The sequence below is a fragment of the Castor canadensis genome, chromosome 1 (genome assembly GCF_047511655.1).
Source record: "Castor canadensis chromosome 1, mCasCan1.hap1v2, whole genome shotgun sequence".
In the NCBI taxonomy this organism is placed as follows: domain Eukaryota; kingdom Metazoa; phylum Chordata; class Mammalia; order Rodentia; family Castoridae; genus Castor; species Castor canadensis.
The window spans coordinates 35,342,138-35,356,861 of NC_133386.1; the positions used below are offsets into that span (position 1 = coordinate 35,342,138).

At 32.7% G+C, this 14,724-nt stretch overlaps 1 protein-coding gene across 1 annotated transcript in view; it reads left to right on the forward strand.

Moving 5' to 3' along the window:
* The first annotated feature begins 359 nt into the window (after nucleotides 1-359).
* Nucleotides 360-14,724, forward strand: part of Themis (thymocyte selection associated) — a 179,244-nt gene continuing 164,879 nt past the window's right edge. The window contains exon 1 of the mRNA XM_074075092.1: nucleotides 360-755. Coding sequence (XP_073931193.1) covers nucleotides 665-755 — 91 coding nt within the window. The 5' untranslated portion in view covers nucleotides 360-664. The remainder of the gene's footprint in view (nucleotides 756-14,724) is intronic.

A 14,724-nucleotide genomic window follows, 5' to 3' on the forward strand; every position in this document is an offset into this window, starting at 1 on the left:
CTCTCCAGACTATCAGATTTCTAAAAAGAGCTGACACAAAGCACTTTTGCAAACAAGTCTAATATAAAAGCAAAAGAGTATGCAAATAAGGCACAAAGTCAAACTTTAGAAGTGAACTGGAGAGAATGAATTCATATGGTACCCTTTTTAAGGGGAGGCTTTAGTCCGACATTCCTTGTTCTTTTCTAGTGGATAAGCAACAAGCACCCTTTGACCTCAAACAGTCTTGCCACTGCCATGGATGCACACCTGGGTCAGCAACAGACAGAGCCAGCAACTTGCCAGCTCTCCTTTGCTGGGTAGCTTAGATTCAGACAAACTCACCCACCCCCGCCCTGCTCTACTTCAGTGTCAGAAGGAAATCAAGCCACAAAAAGAGCAATGACACCTTTTGTCTCCTGCCTCCTCCCTCCTTTCTCACTGTCCTCCCCACCTAGAACTGCTCCACCCTGGCGTGGCTCCAGGGTCACTTCCTGCCTGCCTGAGGGAAGAGTTTGTGAACAAGGACAGCAATTGCAGACTGGTAACTTCATTTGGTTCCAGTGTGACATCCTGCCAATTGGAGGAAGAAATTATGAGCAAAGACTGCCACTGCAGACAAGTGACAGCCAGAAGCCACAAGTTTTTGTAAAAACCACGTCTTCGCAAGATCCAAGATACAACAATGGCATTATCCCTGGAAGAATTTGTCAACTCCCTTGACCTCAGGACTCTCCCCAGGGTCCTAGAAATCCAGTCAGGCATCTATTTTGAAGGTAAGCATTCTCTAGTTCCTTAGCTGGCTACAGAGTGCTTACAAAGTCTGTACTCTTGGGAATTAGTGGGGACCATTTTAATAAAGAGTATATGAGTTCTCTAAAGGAAAGGTGACTACAAAAATGAAAATAAGTAACTGATGAATGGTCAAAAGTCAATACTGTTGAAGAAGGAAGAAACTAGATGGGTCTCTGGGGTGGATGGGAGAAGGAAGGATGGGAAGCTTGAATTTTTGTAGGCATGTGGTAGTTCATGCTAGTGTTGAATTGTTCCTGCCTGTTCTTTGAAGTTGGTTGTAAGCAAGGGTGAAAAGTTTAAAGGTATTGGTATTTGTTTCTAGAATATAAAAAAATCAGTTTTTTCAAAACAAAGGCTACTATCAAAAGCACAGTGTTTAGAAAGAACTGTCTCTAAGCTCTTACCTACTTCTGATTGCTGCTCCTTACATAAATGCTTCTCTTGCTTTTTCTGTAGTGGCCCAACTCTGAATTCTTTAAAAGTGAAAATTTTTATTGGAAGATATAGAAATTGATGTCTGTTAGTCACAAGATAATTTTTTTAAAATATGCCAAAAAGTTGGCGAATTTTGGTGTAACTTACGACAGCATATTACAAGTATTTCTGATTATAAGAATGATAGAATTGAAGCAATGGTAGAGTAAGATCTGGCCAAACTACTGGAAAAATAGCAGAAAGAAGTGCTCATAGGCAGTCTTTCCCATTCATAGACAAATAGCCCTTGATTTATGGTAGACTTACAATTTTTTGACTTTCAGTGGTGTGCAAGGATACTCGTACAACCATTCTGGTATTCACTTTCAGTACAGTAGTCAATAAATTTGCATGAATATTAAATAACTTATTATAAAATAGGCTTGCATTAGATGGTTTTGCCCAACTGTAAGTTAATGTCAGTGTTGGGAGCATGTTTAAGGTCGGCCAGGCTAAGGTTAGGTGTATTTGACACATTCTATGTATTTATTTCTTTCACATTTTCAACTTATATTTTCAAATTACTGTGGATTTATTAGGGTGTAACCCAATCTTAAATCAGTTACATATTTTCTTATGAAATAAAAAAAGGTTGATAAATGTCAGATCCAGGTTGCATGTAAGCACATGCTTGCACACACAGCCACCCTCCACTCCTCCGCAAGGCAATGAATTAATACCCCAGCTGCCCTCAGCTTGTTATAGGCTTTGGTTTAATTCATTTGGGAATTAGTTATTTGGAAGCAGATCATCTTTTGTCATGCATGCCATATTATGATGTTAGTCAAATGTAAATCATTTCTTGTCACAAGGGTTTTGCTTTTAAGGTTTTGTGTGAGAAGTTCTTAATGTCTTGGAAAAGGTATTTTCTGATATTATTTTATACTAACTTTACAGTTTTACATTTTACATTTGGTTTTTAGTCTACTTGGAGGAGAATTTTTTTCTTTTAAAAATTTTAAAAGTTTTTATTAGTATATGATTGCTATACAGGGGTTTTGTTGTGACATTTCCATATAAACATATATCCTATTCCAGTTGAGGAGGACATTTTTCTATGAGATGTGCAATTTTAGTTTTCTTTATACAATAAGCCTTATTTCAAAGTGCCATTTATTAAGCTAGCCATTCCCCCCCCAATTAGGATCACTACCTTTAAGTCATATTATACACTCATGGATGTGTTAATCTATCTCTGAAACATCTTTTCCACTAACTATTTTTTTTCTTAATTTTGCCCAAATCATGCAAATTATTTTGTAATGACGGCTCTGAAATAAATGTTAACATTTAGTCAATATACAGTCCTCTGTTTTGTATTCACTATTTTTCTCAAATCATGGACTTTTGGAATTCATTTTTTTTTAAAATCCAGTTGAATTTATAAGATATCAGGCTAGGATTTTTATTGGATTGTATTGGTTTAACATATTAACTTGAGAAGAAATGACATTTTTATATTGTTTTACAAAAGAAACATTAAGAGCATCTTCTTCATACATTATTACAATGTTATAATTCAATTAAGATGAATTTTTACAAAGTAAGGACATTCAATTAACTGTCGTCTTACTAGAAAATTTCAAGTATTCTAGAAAGCCCATCCTGTGCGCCTTTTCAGTTGCTATCCACAATTTTCCCCTAAATTAACCACCATGATGAATTTTCTCCTAAATTAACCACCATGATGAATTTTCTCCACTTATGAACTTTTTATAAATGGAAAATAACAGTATTTATTCCTTCCTGGTTGGCATATGTCTTCAACATTATATCTGTAAAATTTATCTATCTTGTTCTAAATAGTGCATTCATTTTCACTGTATATAATATTCTATTGTGTGAATATACTATAGTTTATTTATCCTTTCTACTGCCAATGGCTTTTGAATTATTTCCAGTTTGAAGTTTTACAGTAATATCATCATGAACATTCTTATACATGCATACTCACATGTGCAGGTAGGTTGGGTATAAAAATAAGTGGAATTTCTCTGTTGGATGCACATGTTCAGAGTTAGTAAGAAATGAAAAAAATTTCCTAAGTTGTTTGAATTTACATTTCCTTTAGTGTCTAAAAGAGTTCCAATTAATCCATATGCCTGATAACACTTAATATTATGTCTTTTTTTTTTTTTGAAATAGGGTCCAGGCTGGCTTCAACTTCATGAGCCTCCTGAGTGCTAGGATTATAGGCATTCACCATCACATCCAACACACTGTCTTCTTAATTTTAGTCATTCTGGTGAGAGTCCATTTGTTTTAATTTTACAACTCTTTTTTATCTAGTGAGATTGAACAACTTTCCTTTTCTTTTCATTCTCCTTCGTTCGTTCCTCTTTCCTTTCTCTTTTTCCTTTCTTTGGCTATTCAAAGATTCCTTTTAGGAGCGACCTCATAGCTCTTGCTTGTTTGTATTATATTTTGTAATTTTTTATTACTAATTTGATGAAATGCATATAAAATTTACTTTCTCATTTATCTGTGCTGCAGAGATCCTCTTAGTGTGTATAGCTTGACATTTCATTTTCTTAGCAGTATCTTTTGATGAATGGAAGTTTTGTATTTTAGTGTTAGTTTGTTCAATTTATAATTATATTCCTTTTGGTAGTTATGAAAATAGTCTATATTATCTCTATAAATTTTATTATTTGCTCTCACCTTCAGATCTGTACTCTACCTGGAATTCATTTTTTGTATATGGTGTGAAATGGAGGCCAAGATTTATTTCTTTCTTCTCTAGAGCCAACTGATGCTTTTTTTCTAGTGCTTTTTATGTTACCTTAGTCATAATCATAGTGTGCATACAGATCTGGGTCTCTTGTTTTTATGTTATTCCAGTTATCTAATTGCTACTTTTACACCACTTCCACCCTGTCTTAATTAATGTAGATTTGCAGAATATATAATGTGTAATTCATATCATGTTACATATAGTAATACGCTATAGCACCTTTGTTCTCAAACATTATTGTGCATTTAAAACACCTGAGATGCTTTTAAAATACAGACGCTTGGATACTTCTTTAAGAGATAAGGATTTAATTATGGAAGAAGTGAGATGTCACTATTCATGTTTCTAGAAATCTCCCTGACTATTATAAAATGCAGTCAAATTTGAGAACTATTACTGTAGAATAAACTTTCCAATTTATTATTTTCCTTCAGGTTTGGTTCTTTGAATTTTCGTATACATTTTTGAATTAACTTGTTAACCTCCACAAAAGTCCTCCTGGAATTCTGATTAGCAGTGCATTGGTTTGGAGAAAATTAACATCATTTTAAATCAAGTCTTCTGATCCATGAACTTGGTATAGCTCTGTAGTTCTATAAGTCTCTTCATTTCTGTCACTAATGTTTTAGAAATTTTTTGTGGTGAACTTGAACTTTTTTTCAGATTTATTCTTAGGTATTTGGTTTTTATGCCATTACAAAAGATATTTTTCTATATTTTAATTTTCTCTTTGCTGTGTTTGCTGAAATTTAAGGATGTGTCTAGATTTTCTTTGTTTTTTTATACATACTAATGTTAATATTGATATATTTTAGTTCTTCTTTCCAATGATTGTACTTTTTTCCCCCTTCTGTTGAAACTATAGCTTCTAGTGTAATACCAAATAGGGTTAGTGATGAGGGACCTTCTTGCCTCATTCACAGACACAGAAAGTATCTGTAATTCACCATTAAATGTGTTCATTTTAGATTAAAGAAGCTTTCAGTTTTTAATACCTTTTAAAATAAGAATTATAAGTGTATATTTAATTTTATCAAATATTCTTTCTATTACTTTAATGATAATTATATGATTTTATTCTTCTGCATTAATATTTTGAATGTTAGAGCTTTATTTGTGCAGTAAAACCAATTTATTATTTTTCACTGAATTTGATTTGTTTTTTTCTTTCTGTCTAGAATACTTATAAGAGTTTAGAAAACATCTCTCTGCAGATATTGTATGTCCCAGGCTAGTTCCTAGAAAGCACATATATTTACATATGTGTATTTATGTTGCTACATTGACCTAATATCGTATTTCTTATCTTTTCCAATTGGTTATCACAGCAGTAGAGGAGTGAAATGGAATATTATCAACATCATTGATGAATTAATTCTCTTACAAATCCTAATAGTTTATCTATTTACTTTGTTGGTTTTCTGAAGTAGATGGTAATGTCATTTAGATACCATCAAGAGATATCCTTGTGAACTGTGTAGTAGAGGACAGGTCTTCCAGTGACCTCTACATTAATCATAAAGAAAATCATCTAAAATTCCTTCATGAAGTATAATGTTCTAATTTTCACCATTTAGTTTTTACTAAATTTAGGAAGTTCTAATTTTGCCTTGTTTTCTAGGTGCTTTCATAACAAGTTGGTATTGATCTTGATGCTATTTCACCATTAATATAGTAATGTGATTTTGTTCTCTAGTCTATTTATGTGAGTTACCTTTAAAGACTTTTCAAATGTTGAAGAATCTTTTTATATTTTGTATGTTTTCTTGAAATAGGCTATAGAGGTTTGTCATTATATTTAGAAGTTTTGCACTCAATAATAATTAAATTACCCAGTAGACTTATCCTGTTTAATATAACATTGTCTTTCTAAAATTATTTATATAGGTTTTGTAGTTTTCTATTTTATGAAGTAATTGCTCAAAATTCATTTTAACTTCTTATACGTTTTCTAGAACTCTCCTGTAAAGACTGCTACTGAATATGGAATTTCTTGGAGAAACCAGAGTTTGGTTTTGTAAATAGTCTTTTGTTTTGCTTTTTTTGTTGTTGATTTTCTACCTCTTAATTATTTTTTTCTTATTTCTTTATTTGCTCTTTTTCTCTTCTTCTAGCTTCCTTAGCTTCCTATGTCAGGTCTGTGGTCATTTTAAAAACATTTTTTGCTTCTTGATAGATGTAGTTAATATTAAATTTTTTACTAAATACTTTTTGTGATATAGCATTTTCAATTCTGTTTGTGTATCTTTGTCTTTTTCTTTTTTACTTTTAAAAATAGGGTCTCACTATAAGCTGGCCCCAAACTCATGATCCTTCTGCCTCAGCTTCCCCAGTGCCAGGATAACAGGCAGGTTCCACCTCATCCTCAGCTCTCCTTGTTACTCAGTTCTAATTACAATTCATTTTCTTTTAAATTCAATGCTTATTTATTGATTGATCTTATGGAATTTTATTTAACTATTCTTTTGCTTTTAATTAGTAATTTTGTTTTGTGTTGTTAGAGAACAATAGAAGGTATGTAGTGTTTTTTAGTTAAGTGAGGTTTCCTTTACTTTAGGGCATGAAATGAACTATTTTGTGGTTGAAGAGAAGTTGAAAACAACTGACATCAAGAAATGTGAAGTTCTGTGGTATTGGATTGAATGATCCCAGCTGATAACCACAGTGGTAACAAGAAGCATTTTATTCTAATTAACTTGTTGCCCTGGCACTCATTGTTTTAGGAAAGTAAGTTTGTGCTACTAATATGAAGTGTAGAGCGGTAGCTTAATAGACTCAAGACTCTGCTTCCTGAGTAAGTTAAAATGAGAAATGATTCTATGGTTAACTTGAAACATGGAGCATTGGGATTGTCCTTTGCTAAGAAAAGAAGTCTTCATGCTAATTCTGAAGGCTGAGGTAAAGATTAATTTTGCAGATGGTGTACTTAGCAAAGTGACTGGTCCACAGTGATCTCCCAGTAAATTGTAACTATCATTACCACCTAAACATGGTATATGATAAGGAATATTGATCAACCATTTCTAAAAAGTAAAATAAAACTAATTTGAATTCTTTACTGTTTCATGTACCAACACAAATTGAATACTGAGAAAGAACAGTAAAAATTAAGACATTAATCATAAAAACACTCAGAAAACTATTAAAATAAAAATAAAAAAAGAAAAAAATTAGATATATAAAATTTAAAAATTCCTTATTGCCAAAAAAAGCAAAACCCAAATACATAAATGTGAAAAAAAAACCTAGACATGGCAGTATATCCTGATTTTGTAATTGCTTTATAACTTTAAGCAAAAAACATAAAATTTTAAAAAGAGCAAAAATGTAAGAGGCAATTAACATGCCATAAATATATAAGACAATTTTCAAGTCTACTAAAAATGTGTATGAAATAACAAATCATTATTTACCTTTTAAAGGTCAAAGATATAAAAAGGATTCGCAAATCCCAATGTAGGCATGAACAGGCAGAAACGAGGTAAGGCACAGTTAGTTGGTATGTAAATGGCTATGGGCTATCTAGATAGCAATTGGGTAATTATATCAGCATGTAAAATATGCATTCATAATTTGACTTTTAGAAATTAACTTTTAAATATAATTACAAAAAGCAAAAATAATTATATGAGAATGTTCACAAAAGCATGTTTTAGACAAATATTAAGCAGATCTCAGAATGGAATAACTTTCAAAAATTCCTATAATTCATTTTCAGGCATTGTCCAGGGGCTAGAATTATAATTGGGAAAAATGCAATGTTCCTCTCCTCTTGGAGCTTACATTGAAGTAGATGGGAGAAATGACAAACAATAGATTAAAATAAATATATGCAAGAACACTACTAGAGAATAAAATGAGACAGAGGGGAGAGATAATCTGTGGATAGGGTGACCAGGATTCAGCTTTAGTCATTTCTTCACACATATTGGTAAGTCCTGACATTACTATCTCCAACACATATCCTGAATTGATTTCTCTTAACACTTTTATCTGTCTATTGGATTATGATATTTCTGAGGAAATGAAATTTCAGTAAGGGTGTGAATAAATTGATGAAATGACCCTTGCAAACGTCTGGAAAAAGACCAATCTGGCTGCAAATAGAGCAAGTGCAAATGTGTTAACACTTTGCTTCATGTGGTTAAGAAACAGGGAGGAGGAGAGTGCCTGCCTAGCAAGTGCAAAGTCCTGAGTTCAAACCCCAATACTGTCCAAAAAAGGAGAGAGAGAAAGAAAGAAAACAATGGGAAGCAGAAGTATCAAGGGAAAGGGTGGTAAAAGAGAAGGCTAGACATGGGTGGCCATCTTGTAAGCTTTGTAAGCCTTCAAGGTCATAGTGATGCATAACATGGTAGGGCTAAGGAAGGGCTTGTAAGATAAGGTGATCACCCTAAATAACTGATTTTGGAGCAGTGGCCTGAATATTGAGAAGGAACAGCCAAGAAAAGATCTGAGAAATGGGCATTCCAGAATGAAAGATAGAGTAGACATTTGGAGATCAAAAGTACCTTAGTATACTTGTGAAAGAGAAAAAAATATCCCTGTACTTTGAACATATAGAAAGAAGGGAAAAGAGTTGTATGAAAAGAGGTTTAAGGAGAGACAAGAACATTTAAGGTTTTTTTCTTTTTTAAACAAGAAGTGAACAGCAAATGACCAATTGAGGCAGGGGAGTAATAGGACCTGACTGTCTTTTTCAGAGGATTACTGGCTATTTTAGAAAGAAGAGGAAAAAAATGGAATAAAGAGGCAAATTAGGCAGATTCTTCAAGCATCCAGAAGAGCCTGGATTTAGGTTTAAGAGAAATGAACAGTTCAGGATATACTTTGGAAATAGAAATGTCAGGACTTGCTAATGGATTTGATATGGGTGTGAGGAAATGTGAGGCTAAATGATGAATCTAGGGATTTTGACCTAAAACTCTGAGTAAATAAATGTTTGTACATTTCACAGAGTGTTGGAGACCAGGGGAGGATGAGGTGAGAAGAGCAAAAGTTCTGTCTCAGATATGTTCAGTGTAAATACCCATGATTTGAATGATCTAAAAAGACAATTGAAAAGTTAGTTTTGGTTATAAAGGGAGTTCATTCATGATTATAATTCTCTATAATTTAACTGCTCACTGCTTTATTTGATAAAAATGTTCATTGATTGAATAAAAGAGGATGAGTCCTTCACATTCATATTTTTTATGATATATTCATTCTAATGTATACATAATAATAGCAGTTGTAAAAGGGTAAAGGTAAATTAACAATATTTAAAGGAATTTATGTTTTTATTCATAATACAAACCCATTTTTCTCTCAAAAAGTTTCAAATGTTATTATAACATTAGCTACTGATACATTTTTAATGAAATCAGTATGACTTAAAATTATTGAGAATATTAAGCATCATGTAATATTGTGATTCAAATGGTCCTAATTTAACTTATTTCAGTGCTTGTTTTGAATGGCAGCTATGAAAGATACCTCATAAAGATCCAACTTACACACAGATAATCTGCACATAAATTAGGTCTATCATTAACATTTGTGGCTATCAATCTGTATGTGCAATAATCTTCATGCATCTGATTTTGGCTCTTTCATTAGACAGTGACTCTTTCCAAGCTTGTACTAGAGAAGAAATGCCACTCTGCCATTTTCTCCTTGATGTGCTCTGGAATCTTCAATTCTCAAGAGGTTTTGTAGTCATCTTGCAAAGTTATTTTCTAGTTCATGGGAGCTAATATCATCAAGATTAGGGTAAAACAATTCTTAACTGGAACAATTCAAATTAACTGTACACATTATACACATTATATGGAAGTAGCTTTAAAATAACTGAGCTAATGAGGACAATTCTTTTATTGCTCATATTTTGCAATGCCCAATCTGTCTCAGTTGGAAGGATAACTCAGAACTTTTTAATATTAAATAATAGAGAGTTTAAAATTAAAACTAGTTAACTATTAGTTTAATTTTCCTATTGACTTTAATATGAATTAAAATTTTAATATTTTCTTCTCTTACTTTGCAACTAATAATACTCTATGAAAAATAGGCCACTTTTAAGACCTTGTTAGGAGATAACATGATCCATGATAAGTCCATTTTTATGTCATCTTCAGTTCTTTGAAAGAACAGTTTTTAATAAAGGACCAAATATGAGAAATTAAAAAATAAGTGGTATTAATATATTCCAGTTTCCTCTTTGCTTGAGTACCTGGTAGTGTTGCATTTCCCAGCCTTTTTGTGAACATATGATTTGCACTGTGAAATGAAAAGAGAGAAGAAGTAATGAGTATTATTTGGGAGGTTTAAACACCAGTGGTTAATTTAATGTCTTCCATCCTCATAGGATTTTTTGACTCTGTCAAAATGGAACCTTTCACAGTCAGGACTGCTAAGCAAGTAATTAGCAAAGACATGTCCTCATCCAACCTGTATTGGACATGTAGTTGAATAAGATATTTGCCTGATTGTTTAAATCACTAATATCTTGAAGTTCTTTATTATCTTAATATCACCTAAGCATTTATCAGGGATACAATGTTACGTTTATTGTGATTAAAACCAAACTTATTATCAATTCAAAATAATTAGACATCAGCGGTACTTGGAAAGACACACTGTCAGGACAATTACGCGAGTAATACTCTTACCAACTATTCATAGGAAAGTGAGTTCACCACCTTTTACTTGGGAAATACCTGTTGTTTCTCTAACTGTACTCCATATTGCCAACATACACTAATATTTATTTCATACATGTAACCATTTTGGTTCTGATTTCAACATTTTTTAGAAAACTGAGATGTTTTAGTATTATGATTCTTTTGATGACATTGATATTAAAGAATTATTTCTTATGCTGGGCGCTGGTGGCTCACACCTGTCATCCTGGCTACTTGCGGGGCAGAGATCATAAAAACTGTGGCTTGAAGCCAGGCAGGGCAAAAAAAGTGAGACCCTATCTCAAAATATCCAACACAGAAAAGGGCTGATAGAGGGACTAAGTAAAAAAAGAATTATTTCTTGATAAAAATACTAAGACATGATTTGACAATTGGTAATTATGGAAAAATAATTACTCATAGCTCCACCAAATAGATAGAAATATTGTTAGCATTTTTATGTATTGTCTTCTAATTTTTATGCAATTATGAATTAACTTTTAAAGAGAGAATAGTTGATTCCCCAACTCCTTTTCTGCTTTGTGCACAATCTCATCACTTCTTAAAACTTTAATTTACCATCTTGGTTCAAATCATCATAATTTATTTGTCAGGATTATAAAAATTTCCACCCAATTGCTCTCTCTACCTCTATTGTTTTCACTCCTGAAAGTTTATCCTCAACTCAGTACCATTTTATTTCTAAAATGTATGTCTGATAAACACACTACAATGGCTCTCCGCTTTTTTTCTCAAAATAAAAACCTTGGAATAACTAATAAAGCCCTACCTTGTCTCTCTGCCCCATGGTGTATCTGAGTTTATGGTTTACTAATGTCTTTTTAGTTATACTGGCCTCTTCACTGTTCCTCACACGTGGGGACTGTTCTGAACTAATACTTTGCTCGCATGCCTGAATCAGACCACAGCTTAATGGTCTCACTTCTCTATGAAATTTGTTAATCTTACAGTTTTCTCACTCCTCTTCCTTGTGTTCCCTGTCTTCCATAATCTGTTCTTTCTATCCCTTTTGCTTTAAAAAAAAAACCAGCTATTTTTTTCATAGATACAAATTACTTATGGTCTCCTCTCATTAGATTTTTCTTATAGCTTTACTGGGGTATAAATTACATACAGCAAAATTCACTCTTTACAGCATACACTTTAATATTTTCTAGTAAATTGATAGATGTGTACAGTCATTACCAATAAGAACATTTTCATCACCTCAAAGAATTGTCTTGAGTTGTTTGCCATCAGTTCCCACTTGGATTTCCAGCCTCAGCAAGAACTGTGCTGCTTTTTTCCATAGACAGTTCATATAAAATGCATTATCATGCAATATGTGGTCTTTTGCATGTGGCTTCTTCCATTTAGCCTACTGTTTTAGTGTTTCATCCATGTTGTAACATACATCAGTATTTTATTCCTTTTATTGCTAAATATTATTTTATTGTATTAATATATATTACATTTTGTTGAAGGACACTCAGATTGCTTCATATTTCATGTTTTGAATAATCCATAATTATACATTTCCACAAAAAATGTATGAGGGTCTAAACTTTATTATATTCTGACCAAAACTTAGTGTTGTGCATCTTTTTTTTTCTCTGATAACCATTGTTAGCTCATTGTAGTTTTCATTTGCCTCTCCTTAGTGACAAATGATGTTGAGGACTTTTCCTGTGTTGATTAGAAATTTATTTGCTGCCTTTGATAAAATGTCTCTTCATATGATTTTCCCACCTTTAACAGCATTGTCTGTTATTGAGTCATAAGAATTCTCTCCATATTATGGATATTTGCTTTACAAATACTTGCAGGTATTTTCTGTCTCTTTATGACTTGACTTTTCATTTTTAAAAATGCTTTCTTTCGAAGAAAAAGATCTTAAATTTAAAGTACAATTATATTTTTTCCCTTTAGGACTCATGTTTTTGGCATCATGTTAATTAATACAAGTTCACAAAAATTTGTTCCTCTTTCTGTGATGGGGAGGGGTGACAAAGACATCTCTGAAATTTGGTAATTTTCTGGAAGGACTCATAGAACTCACTAAAGCTGTTAAACTCAAGGTTATGTCAGGAATGTTTTGGCATATGTAGGGAAAAATGAGAAGCCAGTGAAGCAGGAAGGAGGGAAAGAGTAATCAAAAATGTTATTAGAGAGGAAATGGTGGAGAACCTTTACAGTCCTTTTGGAGTTTGAATGCTCCAGAGGGAATCTGGAGATAGCAACCTAAATTAAAAGAACAAGCTAAAAAATGGGAGAGAGTTTTTCTTCACTATGAATTTAGACAGCATAAGCCCTTTATTTTCCCACTTTATTAAGGAGGAAAAGGCTGATGAAACCACACATATTTGCAAAGCCAAAGCATAATTTTGCCACCATCCATAAATATAATACTCAAATATGTTTCTTATATCATTTTTTAAATGTCAAGAAAATGCTTTTTCACTCTTGAGAGTTAAAATTTTTAAGTACCATGTTTTGAATATATTAAATAGTATATTTTTTACTCCTGCAAAACTATATTAAATCATGGAAATTAGGCCCTAAAATTATATATCTCTCTTCATTTCTTCCTTCTTTTATTTCTTCTCTCCTTCCTTCTACAAAATGAATAAAATGTGATCCTTCTCCTGAAGAACTCCTTAGGCCAGTAGAAGGAGACAAATGTATTTTTGAAATCAGTATTTATGGTACAATGTGAAAAGTGCTCTAAGTGATATAAAATGTTTTGAGAGCACTGCGGGGAGTGTAGTGTTAATCACCATCGAGGAAAACCAGAGAAGCTGAACATGAGGTGGTGATAATTTTGCTGGGATTTGCAGCCTAAATAGAAAATAAATAGGTGAACAAGAACTTTTAAAATTATATAAAATTCTTTAGAAGATTATACAAGTTTTAAAATTCAAAATGTGGCCCCATGACTTTTCAGACTGTAGTACATAATGAAGCAATTTGTGATTATATCTCAAATAGGTCCTGAATTATAATAATGATATTGAGTTTCTACTGCAATTGATCAGAAACTAAAAATATATAATTTTACTAATAGGTATTGTGCTGAATATTTGCCTCCCTCCCAAATTAATATTTCGAAATCCTAACCCCCAATGTAACTGTATTTAGAGATAGCGCCTTTAAAGAAACAATTCAGTTAAATGAGGTCATTAGGATGAGGTCCCGATCTGATGATATTAGTATCCTTGGAAATGAAATATCAGAGCGCACATTCTCTTTCTCTCTCTCTCTCTCTCTCTCTCTCTCTCTCTCTCTGCACACACACACACACACACACACACACACACACAAGTTGAGGAAGACCTTGTGAGGCCATTGCAATAAAGCAGTGGTATGCAAACCAGGAAGAGTCCTCACCAAAAACTACTAGCCCCAGAACTATAAGAAAATAAATTCCTGTTGTTGAAAATACCCAGTCTATAGTATTCTCTTATGGCAGCACTAAGCTAACATAAGATATCTTCTTAGTCATGAAGCTTAGAGATGTTTATTTAGTTAATTTGAAAATTACAGAAAAACCTGAAGAATTTCAGAGATGTTTAAGGCAAAAGAAAGGAAGGAAGGAAGGAAGGAAGGAAGGAAGGAAGGAAGGAAGGAAGGAAGGAAGGAAGGAAGGAAGAATCTTCCCAGATAAGTAGAAAAGGCATCCATTCTATTGAGTTTTGCTGAAGGAATATGAACAGAAGATAAGCAGCAAGGAGCTAATAGCAGCTGTGGAGATGAATCACTGATCTTTTTGAGTAGAATCTTTTGAGTTTGACAGGTTGTGGGAAGCAGTAAGCAAGGAAGGAGGTGAAGTTTTAGGACTATTTGCATGATAGATGACAAAAACAAAGATTTAAAAAATTCAGTTATATTCCAATAAGTGTGAGGCCCTTATAAAACACTGACATATGAGTGAACCTTAGACAGCCAAAAATGTAAATCTAAAGTATAAGAAGTGGCAAAATTGTCAGGCCTGACATTACAGCTTTGTAAATGAGTCAAAGAAGACTTGTTATTTCAGGGATTTCCCTATAGTCCATGTGCATCAGAAATAAAACAAAA